A 19921-nucleotide genomic window follows, 5' to 3' on the forward strand; every position below is an offset into this window, starting at 1 on the left:
TGGGGAATTTAAAAAGAAAATATGACACTAGGATACATAAGGTATTGAATCAGATGATAAAATGCTTGTTTGAAGAGATATGTTTTTAAAGAGAAAAGCAAAATAGAGAGGTTGAGGGAGGGAATTCCAGAGCTTTGTGTCAAGAGAATTGAAGGTGTGGCTGCCAGTGATGGGGCAATTAAATTGGGGATGCTGAGGAGTGCAGATATCTTAAAGGGTTGTGGGTTGGAGGCGATCAGAAATAGAGAGGGACAAAGCTATGAGGGGTTTTGAAAACAAGGTGAGAATCTTAAAACCAAGATGTTTCTTGGAAGGGAATGAACGGATGTCAGGGAGGTACAGGGAGACAGGGGATCAGGATCACTGTGAGGTTTGACTTCTCTGATTCTTCACTTGCTAGAATTGGCCTTTCTTCCTCAATCTTCAACATATTACAACTCAAACTGAACAGCACCATTCATGTCCTCATCCACACAAGTTACACTGCTGTTAAACATTGGCTCAAATTATGACCAATTCAAGGTTTGCCTGCACCTTTAACTTTTAGACTCACATCACATGATTGCAGGCCATTCTTTTAGCTACTATACTCCTGCCCCTTTCTATCTTAACACCATCTCTTCTCTGCCCCACCACACATCCCCCGCCCCGTATAGAACTGTCAAAAGCCTTATCAAAACCTTTACTTTAATCTTCCTTCATTCTTCTACTAACATCCATTTCCCTTTAGCTCCTGCTCAGTAATTTTTCTCCTCAGCGTGAGTGCCGAAGAACACAATGTGTTTTTGGATCATGCAAAGTCCTCCTTACTAACATCTGGGCCTCGTGTTAAAATTAGGAGAATCAAACCTTACAAATAATGTCCCAAATGCCACCATTCTCATCCCTGGATATGACCTGCCCCATTCATGTGATATCAAGAAACAGTTGGTGGCACTGGATGCTGCTAAGTTGATGGGCCCTGACAACATTCTGGCAATAGTACTGAAGACTTATGCTCCAGAACTTGCTGCTCCCCTAGCCAAACACTTCCAATGTAGTTACAACAATGGCATCTATGCAACAATGTGGTAAATTGCCCAGGTATGTCCTGTACACACAAATCTAACCTGGCCAATTACTGCCCCAACAGTCCACTGTCGTCCATCAATAAAGTGATGGAAGTTGTCAAGCAGCATCTGCTCAGGAACATGCTCATTGTTACCCAGTTTGGGTTCTGCCAATGTCATTCAGCTCCTGACCTCTTTACATGAACAAAAGAACTGAATACCACAAATGTGGTGAGAGTGACAGCCCTTGACATCAAAGCTGCATTTGATCAAGTATGGCATCAAGGAGCCTGAGTGAAACTAGAATCAATGGGTATCGGGGGCAAACTCTCCACTGATTGGAGTCATACCTAACACTTAGGAAGATCGGTCATGGTTGTGAGACGGCAGTCACGTAGAGTGGTGTCCTAGGCCCAACCATCTTCAGCTGTTTCATCAGTGACCTTCCCTCCATCATGAGGTCAGAAATGGGGGTGTGCAATCATCGGCAAACAACGTTCAGCACCATTCATCACTCCTTAGATACTGAAGCAGTGCGTACTATCAACACGATGCACCTTGGCAATTCACCAAAGATCCTTTGATCTTCCAAATTCACAACCTCTTCCATTTTCAAGGACACGGGCAGCAGATACATGCGAACACCACCCCACATAAATTCCTCTCCGAGCCACTCACCATCCCAACTTGGAAATCTATCGCTACTACTTCATTGTCGCTAAGTCAGAATCCTGGAAGTGCCTCACTAAGGTCATTGTGGGTCTACCTACAGCACGTGGACCGCAGCACAGGACATAGCACACCACCACCTTCTCACAGGCAACCAGGATCAGGCAATAAATGCTGGGCCCTGCCAATGACCCCCAATCCCAAGAATGGATAAAAAAGAAACAGTGTGTCTTTGAAAGACGTTTGTCACGTGTTTAAAAAAAGAAATTGTTGTATTATCATGTTTTTATTGGAGTTCAGACTTGCTGGTACTTTTCCATCAGTTTAAATATGTCTTTTGGGGATGCAGATCATCCACCTTTTGGATTTTTAAAAATTCATTCATAGAACATAGAACATTACAGCACAGTACAGGCCCTTCAGCCCTCGATGTTGCACCGCCCTGTCATACTAATCTGAAGCCCATCCCACCTACACTATTCCATATGCCTGTCCAATGATGACTTAAATGTACTTAAACTTGGTGAATCTACTACCGTTGCAGGCAAAGCATTCCATACCCTTACTGCTCTCTGAGTAAAGAAACTACCTCTGACATCTGTCTCATACCTATCTTCCCTCAATTATAAAGTTGTGTCCCCTCGTGTTTGCCTTTCCCATACTTGGAAAAAGGCTCTCCCTGTCCACCCTATCTAACCCTCTGATTATCTTATATGTTTCTATTAAGTCACCTCTCAACCTTCTTCTCCCTAACGAGAATAGCCTCAAGACCCTCAGCCTTTACTCATAAGACATTCCTTCCATACCAGGCAACATCCTAGTAAATCTACTCTGCACCCCTTCCAAAGCTTCCACATCCTTTTATAATGCGGTGACCAGAACTATACACAATGCTCCAAGTGTGGCCGTACCAGAGCTTTGTACAGCTGCAGGATAACCTCCTCGTTCCGGAACTCAAACCCTCTATTAATAAAGGCCAAAACACTGTATGGAGAAAGTGAGGCCTGCAGATGCTGGAGATCAGAGCTGAAAATGTGTTGCTTGGAAAAGCGCAGCAGGTTAGGCAGCATCCAAGGAACAGGAAATTCGACGTTTCGGGCATAAGCCCTTCATCAGGAATGAGGAAAGTGTGTCCAGCAGGCTACGATAAAAGGTAGGGAGGAGGGACTTGGGGGAGGGGCGATGGAGATGTGATAGGTGGAAGGAGGTCAAGGTGAGGGTGATAGGCCGGAGTGGGGTGGGGGCGGAGAGGTCAGGAAGAAGATTGCAGGTTAGGAACTCTGCCCCCACCCCACTCCGGCCTATCACCCTCACCTTGACCTCCTTCCACCTATCACATCTCCATCACCCCTCCCCCAAGTCCCTCCTCCCTACCTTTTATCTTAGCCTGCTCAAAACACTGTATGCCTTATTAACAGCCCTGTCAATCTGGGTGGCAACTTTCAGGGATCTGTGTACCTGGACACCGAGATCTCTCTGCTCATCTGCACTCCCAAGAATCTTATCATTAGCCCAGTACTTTGCATTCTGATTACTCGGTCCAAAGTGTATCCCCTCACACTTGTCCACATTAAACTCCATTTGCCACCTCTCAGCCCAGCTCTGCATCCTATCTATGTCTCTCTGCAACCTACTGCATCTTTCGTCACTATCCACAACTCCACCGACCTTAGTGTCATCCGCAAATTTACTAACCCACCCTTCTAAGCCCTCATCCAGGTCATTTATAAAACTGACGAACAGCAGTGGACCCAACACCAACCCTTGTGGTACGCCGCTAGTAACTGGACACCAAGATGAACATGTTCCATCAACTACAACCCTCTGTTTTCTTTCAGCAAGCCAATTACTGATCCAAACTGCTATATCTCCCACAATCCCATTCCTCCGCATTTTGTATAATAGCCTACTGTGGGGAACCTTATTGAACACCTTGCTGAAATAAATAGGATGTGGAAATATGCACAGGTTCCTCCTACAGAATGTGGAAGGTAAGGGTTACCACCAGTGTCCCTGCTGACTGCATCTGCGGGAAGTGCACCCAACTTCAGCTCCTTGAAAAGCAAGTTACGGAATTGGAGCTGGAGTTGGACGAACTTCAGGTCATTCAGGAGGCAGTGGGGATTATTGAGAGGCATTACAGGGAGTTAGTCATACCTCGGGGTTAAAAAAAGAAGGTAGATGGGTTACCATCAGGGAACGGAAAGAGAACCAGCAGGCAGTGCAGGGATCCCCTGTGGCTGTTCCCCTCAACAACAAGTGTACCATTTTGGATACCGTGGGGGGAATGACTTACCAGGAGTAGGCAATGGGGTACAGGTCTCTGGCACGGATTCTGTCCCTGTTGCTCAGAAGGGAAGGGGGAAGGGGAGCAGAGCATTAGTCATTGGGGACTCCATAGTTCGGGGGACAGACAGGAGGTTCTGTGGGAATGAGAGAGACTCACGGTTGGTGTGTTGCCTCCCAGGTGTCAGGGTTCGTGATGTCTCTGATCATGTTTTCAGGATCCTTGCGTGGGAGAGGGAGCAGCTCCAAGTCGTGGTCCACATAGGCACCAACGACATAGGTAGGAAGAGAGATGAGGATTTAAGACAGAAATTCAGGGAGGGTAAGGTCGAAGCTAAGAGCTAGAACACAGAGTTGTTATCTCTTTGTTACCTGTGCCACGTGCTGGCGAGATGAGGAATAGGGAGAGAGAATTGAACATGTGGCTACAGGGACGGTGCAGGATGGAGGGTTTTGGATACCTGGATAATTGGGGCTCATTCTGGAGTAGGTGGGATCTCTACAAACAGGATGGTCTTCACCTGAACCAGAGGGATACCGATATCCTGGTGGAGGGGGGGAATTTGCTCATGCTCTTTGGGTAGGTTTAAAACTAATTCAGCAGGGAGATGGGAAACTGAATTGCAGTTCGGATATACAGGAGGTTGAGAGTAGGGAGGTCTGAAATCAGGTTTCAGGGTCGCAAGAGGGCACCGGCAGGCAAAAAATTAGTTTGAAGTTTGTCCATTCCCAGGAGCATCTGGAATAAGGTGGGTGAATTTGCAGCATGGGTCATTACCTGGGATTTTCGATGTTATGGCCATTTCAGAGATATGGATAGAGTAGGGACAGTACTGGTTATTGCATGTTCCAGTACTTAAATATTTCAGTAAGAACAAAGAAGATGGTAAAAGAGGTGGAGGTGTGGCATTGTTAGGATAATATTGCGGCTGCAGAACGGACGTTTGAGGACTCGTCAACTGAAGTAGTATGGGCTGACTTTAGAAATAGGAAAAAAGAGGTTACCCTGTTAGGAGTTTTCTACAGTCCTCCGAATAGTTCGAGATGTAGAGGATAGGATAGCAAAGATGATCCTCGATAGGAGCAAGAATGACAGGGTGGTTGTTATGGGGGACTTGAACTTCCCAAATATTGACTGGGAATACTATAGTTCAAGTACTCTAGTCCATTGTATGCAGGAGGGTTTCCTGACAGTATGTGGACAAGCCAACAAGAGGCGAGGCCACATTAGATTTGGTACAAGGTAATGAATCCAGCCAGGTGTTAGATTTGGAGGTAGGTGAGCACTTTGGTGATAGTGACCATAATTCAGTTATGTTTACAATAGCAATGGGCAGGGATGGGTATACACCAGAGGGCAAGAGCTACAGCTGGGGGAAAGGCAATTACAATGTGATAAGACAAGATTTAGGATGCATAGGATGGGGAAGGAAACTGCAGGGATTGGGCACAATAGAAATGTGGAGTTTATTCAAGGAACATTTACTGTGTGTCCTTGATAAGTATGTTGAATTGAATTGAATTTATTGTCACATGTACCGAGGCACAGTGAAAAGCTTTGTCTTGCAAGCAAAACAGGCAGATCACAGAGTTAAGTAGCACAGATAAGTAAATAATAGGTAAACAGCGGCAAAAACAAAAACACAGGTACAGGTGAATGTTACGAGTTTGTGAGTCCATTCAGTATTCTAACAACAGTAGGGTAGAGACTGTTTCGAAACCGGCTGGTGCGTATGTTCAGGCTTCTGTACCTTCTCCCCAATGGTAGAAGTTGTAGAAAAACATTGCCAGGGTGGGATGGATCTTTGAGAATGCTGGCGGCCTTTCCTTGACATTGGGCCTGGTAGATGGATTCTATCGATGGGAGGTTGGCCTTTGTGCTTGTCCAGGCCGAGTTCACCACTCTCTGTAACCGTCTCCAATCTTGAATGGTACAGTTGCCATACCAGGTAGTGATACACCCAGACGGAGTGCTCTCGATGGCGTACCTATAAAAGTTGCCAAGCGTATTTGCCGACATGCCAAATTTCCTCAGCTGCCTGAAAAAAGATGTTGTTGGGCCTTTGTAACTAGTGTATCCATGTGAAGAGTCCAGGAAAGCTTTTGTGGATGACCACTCCCAGGAACTTGACACTCTCCACTCATTCCACCTCTGTGTTGTTAATGTGTAGGAGGGCATCAAGCCGAAAGTCAATAATGAGTTCCTTGGTTTTGCCGGCATTGAGAGCTAGGTTGTTCACAGTGCATAATTTTTCCAGGTCTTCCACCTCCCATCTGTAGTCTGTTTCATCGCCATCTGAGATTCGACTGACTTATGGTGGTGTCATCAGCGAACTTGTAAATGGCATTAGTCTGGTATTTGGCGACACAGTCATGGGTATGCAATGAGTACAGTAGGGGGCTGCGACGCACCCTTGGGGGGTTCTAATATTGAGTGTTAGTGAGGATCCAGTTGCAGAGAGTACCTGTCAGACAGGGAGGAAGTTGTTGAGCGCAGGAGTCGTAGTTTACTAAGGAAGTTGAATCTCTTGTCAAAAGCAAGAAGTCTTATGTTAGGATGAGATGTGAATGCTCAGTTAGGGTGATTGAGAGTTATAAGGTAGCCAGGAAAGACCTAAAGAGAGAGTTAAGATGAGTGAGGAGGGGACATGAGAAGTTGTTGGCATATATGATAAGGGAAAACTCTATAAAGTTTTCTATAGGTATATAAGGGAAAAAAGAATGATTAGAGTAGGGGTAGTGGGAAGATGTGCCTGGAGTCAGAGGAGATAGGGGAAGCACTAAATGAATATTTTTCAGTATTCACACTGGGAAAAAGACAATGTTGTCAAGGAGAATACTGAGATACAGGCTACTAGACTAGATGGGATCGCGGTTCACAAGAAGAAGGTGTTAGAGATTCTGATTTGGAGATGCTGGTGTTGGACTGAGGTGTACAAAGTTAAAAATCACACAACACCAGGTTATAGTCCAACAGGTTTATTTGGAAGCACTAGCTTTCGGAGCGCTGTTCCTTCATCAGGTGGTTGTGGAGTATAAGATTGTAAGACACAGAATTTAGAGCAAAAGTTTACAGTGTGATGTAACTGAAATTACACATTGAAAAAGACCTGAATTGTTTGTTAAGTCTCTCATCTTTTAGAATGAACACGCTGGTTTCAGTTCTTTCGTATGTAAATCGCAGAACGGTTTTTAAAAGTTACATTCTGAAGTTAACTTTAGCAATTGGTGTCATGTCGGCCCAGATAGTGTATTGAAGGTGCGAGTTGTCCTGTGTGAGACTGTCTGTGCCACAATGGTCAGACTGATTCTAATCTAAAAACCTTAACCGGGACCTTGAGTTCATGTTACACTACATGTGACCCCATTGCACTATACGCGCGCGCGCGCGCACACACACACACACACACACACACACACACACACACACACACACACACACACACTTTCACACTCACACAGACCCTCTCTCATAAGCTCACACATACACTCCCACACTCCCACATGAACCCTCTCACAGACTTCTACCCTTTTACACTCTCACTCTCACACATACGCATATTCTCTCTCAGACACGTATACCCCTCCACGCGCACACAAAAGGTTTGTGGGGTGAATTTGTACTTGCAGAATTACATTTTATTTGCTCAAAATCTGCATGAATCCATGTAAGATTCTGTAAGTCTGTTTTTTAGATTAGAATCAGTCTGACCATAGTGGCACAGACAGCCTCACACAGGGCAGCTCACACCTTCAATGCATTAACTGGGCCGACATGACACCAATTGTTAAAGTTCACCTGAGAATGTAACTTTTTAAAAAAGATTGCGATCTCCATATGAAAGAACTGAAACCAATATATTCATTCTAAAAGGCAAGAGACTTAACAAACAATCCAGGTCTTGTTCAATACAAAATTTCTGTTACATCACACTGTAAACTTTTGCTCTAAATTCTGTGTCTTACAATCTTATACTCCACAACCATCTGAAGGAGCAGCACTCTAAAAGCTAGTGCTTCCAGATAAACCTGTGGGACGATAACCTGGTGTCGTGTGGTTTTTAACTTTGTACACCCCAGTTCAACATCGACTCCTCCAAATCCATTCAAGGATTATGAATCCAGTGTCATTCAGGCAATGAACTGGACAATGGATCTTCGGGTGACCCATCCTCCAAGGCAGACCTCGGGACAGGCAGCAAAGTGGCTGAGCAGGGGCTGATAGCCAAGTTCGGTACCTGTAGAAATGGCCTCAACCGGGACCTTGGGTTCATGTCACATTATAGGTGACCCCATTGCCCTATACATGCATACTGACAGATGGACACACACACAAGTTTGTGGGTGAATTTGTACTTGCAGAATTACATTTTACATTCCTCAAAAACTGCATGAATCCATGTAAGATTCTGTAAGTCTGTTTTTTAGATGAGAGTCAGTCTGACCATTGTGGCACAGACAGTCTCACACGGGCAGCTGACACCTTCAATACATTATCTGGGCCGACATGACACCCATTGTTAAAGTTCACCTGAGAATGTAACTTTTAGAAAAAGTTCTACGATTTACATATGAGAGAATTGAAACCAACGTGGTCATTCTAAAAGATGAGAGACTGAATAAACAATCCAGGTCTTCTTCAATATATAATTTCAGTTACATCACACTGTAAACTTTTGCTATGAATCTGTGTCTAACGATCTTTTACTCCACAACCACCTGATGAAGGCGCAGCGTTCCAAAAGATAGTACTTTCAAATAAACCTGTTGGATCATAACTTGGTGTTGCGTGATTTTTAACTTAGAAATTCTGGTAAGTGTGCAAATAGATAAAGCCCCCGGGCTGGATGGGATTTATCCTCAGATTCTCTGGGAAGCCAGGGAGGAGATTGCCAAACATTTGGCTTTGATCTTTATACTGTCATTGTCTACAGGAATACCAGAACACTGAGGGACAGCAAATGTTGTTCCCTTGTTCAAGAAGGGGAGTAGAGACCACCCTGGTAATTATAGACCAGTGACCTTTACTTTGGTTGTGGGTAAAGTGTTAGAAAAGGTTATAGGAGGTAGGATTTATAATCATCTAGAGAGGAATAAGTTGATTAGGGATGGTCAACAAGGTTTTGTGAAGGGTAGGTTATGCCTCACAAACCTTATTGAGTTCTATGAGAAGGTGACTAAACAAGTGGATGAGGGTAAAGCCGTTGATGTAGCCTCTATGGGTTTCAGTAAGGTATTTGATAAGGTTCCCCATGGTAGGCTATTGCACAAAATACAGTGGCATAGGATTGAGGGTGATTTAGTGGTTTGGGTCAGAAATTGGCTTGCTAAAAGAAGACAGAGGGTGGTGGTTAGTGGGAAATGTTCATCCTGGAGCTCAGTTACTTGTGGTCTATTGCAAGGATCTGTTTTGGGTCCATTGCTGTTTGTCATTTTTATAAACGAGGGTGTGGGTGTGGAATGATTGGTTAATAAATTTGCGGACAACACTAAAATTGGTACAATTGTGGATAGTACTGAAGGATGTTGCAGGTTAAAAGAGAGACAGAGATAAGCTGTAGAGATGGGCTGAGAGGTGGCAAATGGAGTTTAATGCAGAAAAGTGTGAGGTGATTCACTTTGGAAGGAGTAATGGGCAAATGGTAAGATTCTTGGTAATGTAGATGAGCAGAGAGATCTTGGTGTCCATGTACATAGATCCTCAAACTTGTCACCCAGGTTGATAGGGCCGTTAAGATGGCATACAGCTTTTATTAGTAAAGAGATTGAGTTTCGGAATCATGAGGTCATGCTGTAGCTGAACAAAACTCTGGTGCGGTCACATTTGGAGTATTGCATACAGTTCTGGTCATCACATTATAGGAAGGATGTGGAAGCTCTGGAAAGGGTTCAGAGGAGATTTACTAGGATGTTGCCTGGTATGGAGGGAAGGCCTTGCGAGGAAAGGTTCAGGGACTTGAGGCTGTTTTCGTTAGAGAGAAGAAGGTTGAGAGATGACTTAATTGAGACATATAAAATAATCAGAGGGTTAGATCAGGTGGATAGTGAGATGGATGGTAATAGATAGCATAGCTTCAAATTGAGGGGTGATAGTTACAGGACAAATGTCAGAGGTAGTTTCTTTACTCAGAGTAGTAGGGGCGTGGAATGGCTTGGCTGCAACAGTAGTAGACTCGCCAACTTTAAAGGCATATGGACAAGAATGGAAAAGTGTAGGTTAGATGGGCTTCAGATTGGTTTCACAGGGCAGCGCAACATTGAGGGCCAAAGGGCCTGCACTGCGCTGTAATGTTCCATGTATTTAATGCCCAGAGAGCAGTTAAGAATCAACCACATTGCTGTGGGTCAGGAGTCACATTTAGGCCAGACCGGGTAAGGATGGCGGTTTCCTTCCCTAAAGGACATTTGTGAACCCGACAATCAGCAATGGATTCATGGTCATCATCAGACTATTAATTCCAGATTTTTATTGAATTCAAATTCCATGTTCCAAACTTAACTTTTAACTTAAGGATCTATCAGCAAACATGGAAGCAAATAATACAGCATTGAATTCTAATGTGCCATGGCGGGATTCAAACCCAGGTCCCCAGAACATTAGTGGGCGGCACGGTGGCACAGTGGTTAGCACTGCTGCCTCACAGCGCCTGTAGACCCGGGTTCAATTCCCGACTCAGGCGACTGACTGTGTGGAGTTTGCACGTTCTCCCCGTGTCTGCGTGGGTTTCCTCCGGGTGCTCCGGTTTCCTCCCACAGTCCAAAGATGTGCGGGTCAGGTGAATTGGCCAAGCTAAATTGCCCGTAGTGTTAGGTGGGGGGTAAATGTGGGGGTATGGGTGGGTTGCGCTTCGGCGGGTCGGTGTGGACTTGTTGGGCCGAAGGGCCTGTTTCCACACTGTAAGTCTAATCTAATCTAATTACCTGGGTCTTTGGAATGGCTGTCCAGTGATAATACCACTAGGCCATCACCTTCCCTAATTTCTTTACCTGAGACTTCAGATCAGTGTTAATGAGCTAACCAACCACAGGAAGGATTGTACATAAACCCAACCTCTCAAAATAACAGCTAAAATAATAGGTTAAATCATATGAGAGGATTTAAATAGTCGATTTCACTTACTAAGCTAATCTTTATACCTTATTGTAAAAAAAAGGTCCAGAATGTGAATTATATTTTAATGATAAATAATTATTTTGTCCTTTTGTTGCAAGCATGACTAACTCTAACAATTATTATTTAAGTTTACTTGAAGTTTCTGCACACCTTGGATGAGTCTGTCTGTTTTCTTTTGGGGCTTGACGGTGATTTATCAATTGCCAATGCACTTTTCTGTTATTTTTAGGGCAAGTTTAAGGTTCTTCATATCTGTAGCCAGTCCCATATGATTCATGTACCTGGATGGATTTATGTTGATGCCTTTAATAAGTCTACAGCTTAGACTCGTTTTCTGAGCTGCAGAAGGCTTAGAGCCAAGAGTAGAGACAATGGTAAAAGAGATATTAGTATTTATTTTCTGTGACATTTGAGTTATTTTATGCTGGTGATGATTTAGCAAACATTGAGCTTAAACAAATCTTCCTTCCGTTTGCTTTGTAGATTGAGAAACTTTGAAGAGAGCACAGAGTGACCAGCCAGAATCCATCAACAGAGCATTGTTATTCCTGAGTCCAAAGGTCCATTTGATTTGCTTCCACTGTGCAAAGCAAAGTTAACTATCAACTTCAGGGACCATCAGCAAACATGGAACCAAATAATACAGCTAACCAATCAATCGTCAAAGAGGAGGTAACATGTTCAAATTGCTCTATAGTTTTGATCTCATACATGCTGATCAACCACAAAGCCAGCACACACTGCAAAATGACTTTCATTTCAGCTAGTATTTGTGGTTATGTGTTTCCAGCCTGAGTACTCTATTTTTCCCTCCATCTCTCCCAACATCCCTCACCCCCATCCCAAACTACTTAATTGAGAGACACTGAGGGCAATTATAGCTGTCCTGCTGCAGTGCAATTATCCCCTTAGATCAGGGATCAACCTGGGATCTTCCAGATCTATCCTTGTGGGTCAAAGTCAGTGAAACTGAGTTCATTCTGCTCTGTTGAACATGATATTAATTCATTTCTAGGTACTGGCAAAAGGCAAATGGGCTCAACTTTTACAGACAACCTACATAGATCCTACTGGCAAAACCAGGTATGCTGGGGGAAAATATTTCATTTTTTTGAGCTATCTGCTACAACTTGATAAAGAATTATTCATCCGACAAGATCTGGAATTTCAGGATTTAAAATTTAAACAGGCTACATTGTGGCTGAGAAGGAAATGTAGCCAGATTCTGTAGTTACTGCTTGTTGGAATCTCTATTAGCCAGCAAATAGTTCATAACTTATGGACAATAGCCCTGAACTCCTCCTTCCACATTACTCTTGCCAACAGGTAAGTAATCTGGAAGATCAATGTGTCATGACTATTTGTATTTGCTGGGGCCTTAGCTATTTATATTTTGTGTTAATGATATGCATGAAGGGACATACCCTATCGTGGCCATATTTGTTGAGGATACAACGATGGGTAGGAAAGCAAGGAATGAGGAGGATAGAAAGAATTCATAATAGGTTAAACGAGAACATTGACAGATAGAGCATAATGTGGAAAAATGTGAAGTCATCCACTCTGCCAGGAAGAATAGAAAAGCAGGTTTTGTTTAATTGAAGGGATACTGCAGAATACTACAGTACAGATGGATCTGTGTGTCCTTGTACACTGGCACAACAAATACTTTGGAAGGCAATGGAATGTTGACCTTTATTGCATAGAGAACTGGAGTATAAAAGGGAAATTTTGTTACAGCTGTACAGGTGAGACCACACCTGGAGTACAGTGCATACTCGGACTTCCTTCCTTGATATTCGGATGTGTATGTATTGGAAGCATTTCAGAGAAGATTGACTAGGCTGATGCCTGGATTGCCTTCCTCAGAAGCAGTGAGCCTGTACTCACTGGAGTCGAGAAGAATGAGAGGTGATCTTAATGAAATATATAAAATGCTGAGTGTGCTTCACAGAGTGAATGTTGGGGGTTTCTGTTTTAAAATAGAAATGATGAGGATTTTCTGTTCTCAAAGGGTCATTGGTCTTTGGAATTTTTTCCAGTCATTGGATGTATCTATGGCTGAGTTTGGCAGAGTGGGGTTTTGTGGACCAGGCAGGCAAGGGTTAAGGGGCTGAATAACCACCTGCTCTTATTTCCCATGCTTTTGTGCGTGAATATAATTCTTAGATCGATTCTTGAATGTTTCTCTTTATTTCCTATGTGTTGCTTATTCTAGTGCTACAACTAACAACTCACTTTTCCTCTGTTGCTGGCTTTGTACATCTCTCTTCTTCATCCCCTCACCTGGTGACTGTGCCTTCATCCCCCTAACGATTTGCTCTGGAGTTCCCTCAGTAAATTCTTCTGTCTCCTCCCTGCTGTTTTGTTCAAAGGCTTTCTTAAAGCCAACTCTTTGACCAAATTTATAGTTGTGTCTCTTGGTTTAGCTTCTGTAATTGCCTAGTTACATTCACTGATGCATTTTTATAAATTAAAATCATTAAAGTAATGACAAATCTAAATAGTGTTTTATTTGCATTATTTTTGTTAAAATAGGGTTTGGGAAACAGTGAAACGAACAACCAGGAAACCAAGCAGTAAATCTGACGGTGAGTGAACGATTAGAATTCTCATAGTTTATTTCCCATGTCTGTTTTCTGTTCTGTGGCTGGATTCCCTGCGAGAACATCAGTTGGTCTCAGATGCAAGTGCAGTGTACAGTAATCATTTTAACTTGAATATTTGCAGATACAGAAACCTTAAGCCAAATGTGATTCATTTTCTCATTCACTTTGATACAGTGCTGCATTGCATGTTTACACAAGATTGTAGATGCATTTGCCCTATAAAATATCAATGTTGCCAAATGGCAGATGACCACTGGTCACCTGCACATGTGCAGATGGTATAATAACATCTCACTACTATGACAGAACGTACAAGCTATCCTCTGGCTGCCCTTTCACTTAGTGGTCGCATTCACAATAAACATAGCCAGAAAATAACAATTACAACTGTATTGTCTCTCAAGTTGCTACAACCAGAAAAAGTATTATGCATCAAATGTTTCCATGGAAAATTTGACAGAATGACCCTGTAACACTCTACTTAATATATTGGACTCTGTTATATATTGATGTCTAGTCAGTAAACGGCTAATTACTAATTGGCTAGAAATCAGTTGTGTGTGGAGTAAGTATTCCATTAAAACCACAATCACGGCTGCACTAGAGTGTGAAACGATACCTCCCTCAGCAATCTTCTACCAATTAGCATGGCAAGTCGGGCTTAGAGTTCTCATCTTCCCTAACCTAAACTATGTTCAGTTCAAACATCTGGGAATGAATAGACAGGCAGCACTCATAATAGATCCTCGATCACCCTTTCAAAATTTCAATTCTGATTTCTGACTATTTGCAGTTGTGCCACATCACCCACTTATTAATACAATCTGAGTTGGTCACCTGAAATCATCTCATCTCAATAAGAATCCTTTTTTTTGACCAAATAGAGAATTTCTGGATTAGCCTTGTTCTTTTGAGTTGAAGGAGCATTACATAGAGATGCAATTGGAACAAAGAAGTAATTTATTTTTATTCATTTGTGGGATGTGGGTGTTGCTGGCTGGTTTAGCATTTATGGCCCATTCCCTAAATGGTGACCTGCCTTCTTGAACCACTACAGTCCATGGAAAGGGAGGGTTAAGTCGCCCATTTAATAATCAAAAACCCTGGCTACATTACTCAATAAATCATTGTTGGCCACGACATCAACATGAAGGGTTTCTACTTCCATGGTTGATCGTTTAAACTTTTATTTGATGAGACTGACTATATCCTAAAGGTATTGAGAACACTAACAGGTGTTGCTGTATCTATCCACACTCTTGCCTTGTTCCCATGATCAGACTGTAGTTTAAAGCTGATCCCAGATGAAAACTTAGTTGTTGCCACCTTTCACTCTTTTTGTTTAAAATAAATGCCAGTCTGGGGATTAGAGTATATGACTCAAGAAGTCTTGCTACGGGGGAATCTAAGATGGCGGCGATCTGAGAAGATCACACTGCAGAGTTTCGTGTTGCAGCAGGAGCAGGATGGTCCTTTAACCCGCCCAACCCAGGTCATCAGGATTTCTTGGGGCGTTGGAAAGATTGTGGAGCCCCAAGAAACATTTAAAAATTGACATACCTGTATTTTCAGCTGTCCAGAAATGCCTAAAAAGGGAGGAGGAGCATCCGAGGCCGGGCCTGCAGCTCAGCCTGCAACAGCCTCAGGGTAGATTACTCTCCAGGACCTGGTGAACCAGCTCTCAAAATCTCACGAGATGTTGGGGAAACAGATTGAAGATAAGCTGGCTCCAGTCTCTCTCATGCTGCAGAAGCATGAGCAGCAGCTGGGAGACCTGGAGAAGAGGACGGATGAGATGGAGCACAGGGTCACAGTGGTGGAAGCTGATGCTAGTTCATTCAAGGATGAGATCCAAGCCCTGAAGACGCAGGTTTGTAATTTGCGTGACCAAGTGGATGATCTTGAAAACGGGCAGGAGAAAAAACATTCGAAGCATTGGTCTGCCTGAGGGTAAGGAAGGTGAGCGGCCTGCGGAATTTGTTGAAGATTGGCTTCTGAAATTCCTTGACTTGGAGACTGGCATGAGAGGATTGGAGATAGAGAGGGCTCACCGGGTCACTGCGCGGAGGTTGGGTCTGGGTCAACGCCCTCGTCCTTTCCTGGTGCGGTTCCAACATTACCGGGATAAGGAGAGAGTCATGGAGGCTTCCAGACTCCAGGGGAAGGATCCAAAGGCCGTAATTTACGAGGGGTCTGAGATCCTGTTTTTTCAGGACTTTTCAGCGGTGGTGATCCAGAAACGAAAATCATATGATGGTGTCAAGAGAAGACTGAAGGAGCTTGGGCTTCAGTACTCCCTGAGATACCCAGCAGTGCTTTGGATCACCTTAGATGGATCCATGCATCTCTTTGACACATCGGAGAAGGCAAGAGACTTTGTGGACAAACTAACCTAATTTAAACAATTGTAGTATGTATAAATATTGTTTCTTAGGTATGCGTTTATCATTCTGTAAAAGAAATGGAGGAAATCTGGTTGGAGCTTTGTTTTTCCCCCTTTTTTTTCTCTATTGATAATAATTTGGTTCAAACTGTGTCTGCCGGTGGTTAAGGTGTACATTTTAAATTTCGAAGTTGGGACGTACCAAAGGTGTGTTGTGGTTCTGTTCGAGTTTTTGTTGCAAACGTTTCGTCCCCTTTCTAGGTGACATCCTCAGTGCTTGGGAGCCTCCTGTGAAGCGCTTCTGTCATGTTTCCTTCAGCATTTATAGTGGCTTGTCTCTGCCACTTCCGGTTGTCCGTTGCTGTCCGCTGCAGTGGCCGGTATATTGGGTCCAAGTCGATGTGTTTATGATAGAATCTGTGGATGAGTGCCATGCCTCTAGGAATTCCCTGGCTGTTCTCTGTTTAGCTTGCGCTATAATAGTAGTGTTGTCCCACTCGAATTCATGTTGTTTGTCATCTGTGTGTGTGGCTACTAAGGATAGCTGGTCGTGTCGTTTCGTGGCTAGTTGGTGTTCGTGAATGCGGGTTGTTAGCTATCTTCCTGTTTGTCCTATGTAGTGTTAGCAATAACACCCCCAGATTCTATGGGCTACCTAAAGTACACAAACCAGACATCCCACTCAGACCCATAGTATCACTACCAGGGACACCATCACACAAACTGGCTAAAGAGCTACAGCAGAAACTGAAACACCTGATCAGCGGATCCAGACACACTATACAGTCAACACAAGAATTCCTGGACATCATCAGAAATATACACATAGACAAGGAAGAAACCATGGTCTCATTCGATGTAACGGCACTGTTCACCTCTATCGACAAAACCCTAGCCAGAGAAACAATATCCAACCTGCTGGACATACAGACCAGACAACAGGACGTTGAACCTATTAACAAAGACGGCACACTCAAACTACTGGACCTGTGCCTCACAACACACTTCACATTCAACAACCAGATATACGAACAAATCAACGGAACACCCATGGGCTCACCCATCTCTGGACTCATAGCAGAAGCAGTAATGCAAAGGTTAGAACAAACAGTCTTACCGCAAATACAACCAAAACTCTGGGTCAGATATGTGGATGACACCTTTGTAATCATTAAAAACACAGAAATAGAGAAAACACACCGGATCATCAACGTCACACTCACAGGAATCCGATTCACGAGAGAGGAAGAAAAGGACAACCAACTCCCATTCCTAGACGTGATGGTACAGAGAACACCGAACGGAGAATTCACCACGAAGGTACACAGGAAAGCCACACACACAGACCAAGTCCTGAACTACGAAAGCAACCACCCCAACACACACAAACAAAGTTGCATCAGGACACTATTCAAAAGTGCCACAACACACTGCAGTACACCAGAACTGCAAAAAGAGGAAGAAGAACACCTACACAAGGTATTCACCAAAAACGGATACCCACGCAATTTCATCAACAGATGCCTAAGGGAAAGACAACGGAACGAGGATATGCCGCAACCCAAAGGACTACCCACACTACCATACATCAGGAGCATTTCCGAACTGACAGCCAGACTACTGCGACCACTAGGACTCATAACAGCACACAAACCAACAGCTACTCTCAGACAACAACTCACCAGGACAAAGGACCCGATACCCAGCATGAGCAAAACCAACGTAGTGTACAAAATCCCATGTAAGGACTGCACAAAACACTACATAGGACAAACAGGAAGACAGCTAACAACCCGCATCCACGAACAACAACTAGCCACGAAACGACACGACCAGCTATCCTTAATAGCCACACATACAGATGACAAACAACATAAATTCGACTGGGACAACACTACTATTATAGCGCAAGCCAAACAGAGAACAGCCAGGGAATTCCTAGAGGCATGGCACTCATCCAGTGATTCTATCACAAACACATCGACCTGGACCCAATATACCGGCCACTGCAGCGGACAGCAACTGACAACCGGACGCGGCAGAGACAAGCCACTATAAATGCTGAAGGAAACATGACAGAAGCGCTTCACAGGAGGCTCCCAAGCACTGAGGATGTCACCTAGAAAGGGGACGAAACGTTTGCAACAAAAACTCCCAGCTCGGTGAACAGAACCACAACAACAAGCACCCGAGCTACAAATCTTCTCCCAAACTTTGATGGGTGGGGTATTTATTCCCTTTTTTTTAATAAATGTTTTTTTTCATTCAAATTGATATTCTAGGGGGTGTTTATTCTTTTTAGCTTGTGCTTGCAATGCAGCTCTAGCTGGGAGAAGTGAAGATGGTTGAGATGGTTAGGTGCCTATTTATGGGCAATTCAGGACGGGTAGTTGCCCCCTCCGGGCAGGGCTTGAGTTTCCCTACTCAGCGCTATTGGCGCTTTATATGTTGGTTTTGTTTTCTGGTTTTTGTTGTTTTTTATTTTTAATAATTTTGTATGTTTGTTAAATGTAGTGATTTTAGTTTATGTAGTTTTTATATTTGGTGGACCATGCGACACTAAGGCTCAGCAATTTGTGGTTCGGGTTCCTCCACTTTGGAAGTTAAATGTAATTGCAGAAGATTATGGCTAATGATTTGATTAAATGGTGAACCTGGAATATCAAGGGAAGTCACTCACCGATTTAAGAGGAAGAAGATACTCTTGAGTCTTAGAAAGGAGAAAGTGGATATTGCTTTGTTACAGGAGATACATTTGGATGACAAGGAGCATCTGAAATTACAGCAGAATGGCTTTGACTGAGTTTATTTTTCATCATTTAATACTAGAAGTAGGGGAGTGGCTATATTGGTAAGGGAAAATCTCTGATTTAAATTGTTGGAATGTGTTAAAGACATATACGGGAGATTTGTAATTCTTAAAGCCTTGATAAATGGGGAAGAATATGGTATTTTAAATGTTTATTGTCCCCCAGCTCACCCTCTTAAATTCTTGGTAGATGCTTTTTCTAAATTGATAAGTCTCAAGTCTTGGCACATCGTTATAGGGGGATATTTTAACTGCCTCATGGACCCCACAGTAGACAGGTTGCCTAAAAGTTCCTTGATACCCTCTGCACAAACTAAACAGTTATTGGGTTTGTGTGGGGAATTAGGGTTGGTGGATGTCTGGAGGTGTCTCCACCCTACAAGTAGGGATTTCACGTTTTTCTCCAATCCGCACAGATGTCACACGAGGATTGATTTCTTTTCTGACCCCTGCAGTAACCCTGGATCTGGTGGCATCCTGTACGATTGGTAATATTGCCATCTCTGATCATGCTCCAGTGTACCTCATGGTTAAAATTAAGGATGTTACAGTGGATTCAAATGGTACTGGCAAATGGACCCCTTTATTCTCATGGACAGTAAGTTTGTGGAGTATTTCTCTAGGGAATTTCGGGCATTCCTAGACATCAACATAGGCTCGGTTGATAGCTCATCCATTCTCTGGGAAACAGACAAAGCTTATGCCGGCGGTTAGTTATTTCATATTCCACCAGTAGGATGTGGCAGAAGGATGAGCAGCAAAGTCTCGTTGAAGGCAGCCGAGAAAGCCTATTTTGACAGCCCCTCGTTGGTCAAACTACAGAGGATTACGGCACTGCGGTCTGCACTAAATTCTGTGCTCACGCACACGGCAAAGAACGAGCTGGCTTTTGCAAAGCAAAGGTTATACGAGCATGGTGACAAGCTAGGCAAATACTTAGCATACCTTGCCAGAAAGAGAAGTGCCCCACAAACCATTACAGCGATTAGGGAAGGGTCTAGG

The 19921-nt window shown here is 43.5% G+C and overlaps 1 protein-coding gene across 1 annotated transcript in view; it reads left to right on the forward strand.

Moving 5' to 3' along the window:
- The window catches only part of nudt5 (nudix (nucleoside diphosphate linked moiety X)-type motif 5), a 43561-nt gene that overhangs the window by 2620 nt on the left and 21020 nt on the right, over positions 1–19921 (forward strand). Inside the window, exons 2-4 of the mRNA XM_060842623.1 lie at positions 11602–11790; positions 12134–12201; positions 13657–13709. Of these exons, the coding sequence (XP_060698606.1) occupies positions 11746–11790; positions 12134–12201; positions 13657–13709 (166 nt within the window). The 5' untranslated portion in view covers positions 11602–11745. The remainder of the gene's footprint in view (positions 1–11601; positions 11791–12133; positions 12202–13656; positions 13710–19921) is intronic.

Source organism: Hemiscyllium ocellatum, chromosome 23, assembly GCF_020745735.1.
Source record: "Hemiscyllium ocellatum isolate sHemOce1 chromosome 23, sHemOce1.pat.X.cur, whole genome shotgun sequence".
NCBI classification, from domain to species: Eukaryota; Metazoa; Chordata; class Chondrichthyes; order Orectolobiformes; family Hemiscylliidae; genus Hemiscyllium; species Hemiscyllium ocellatum.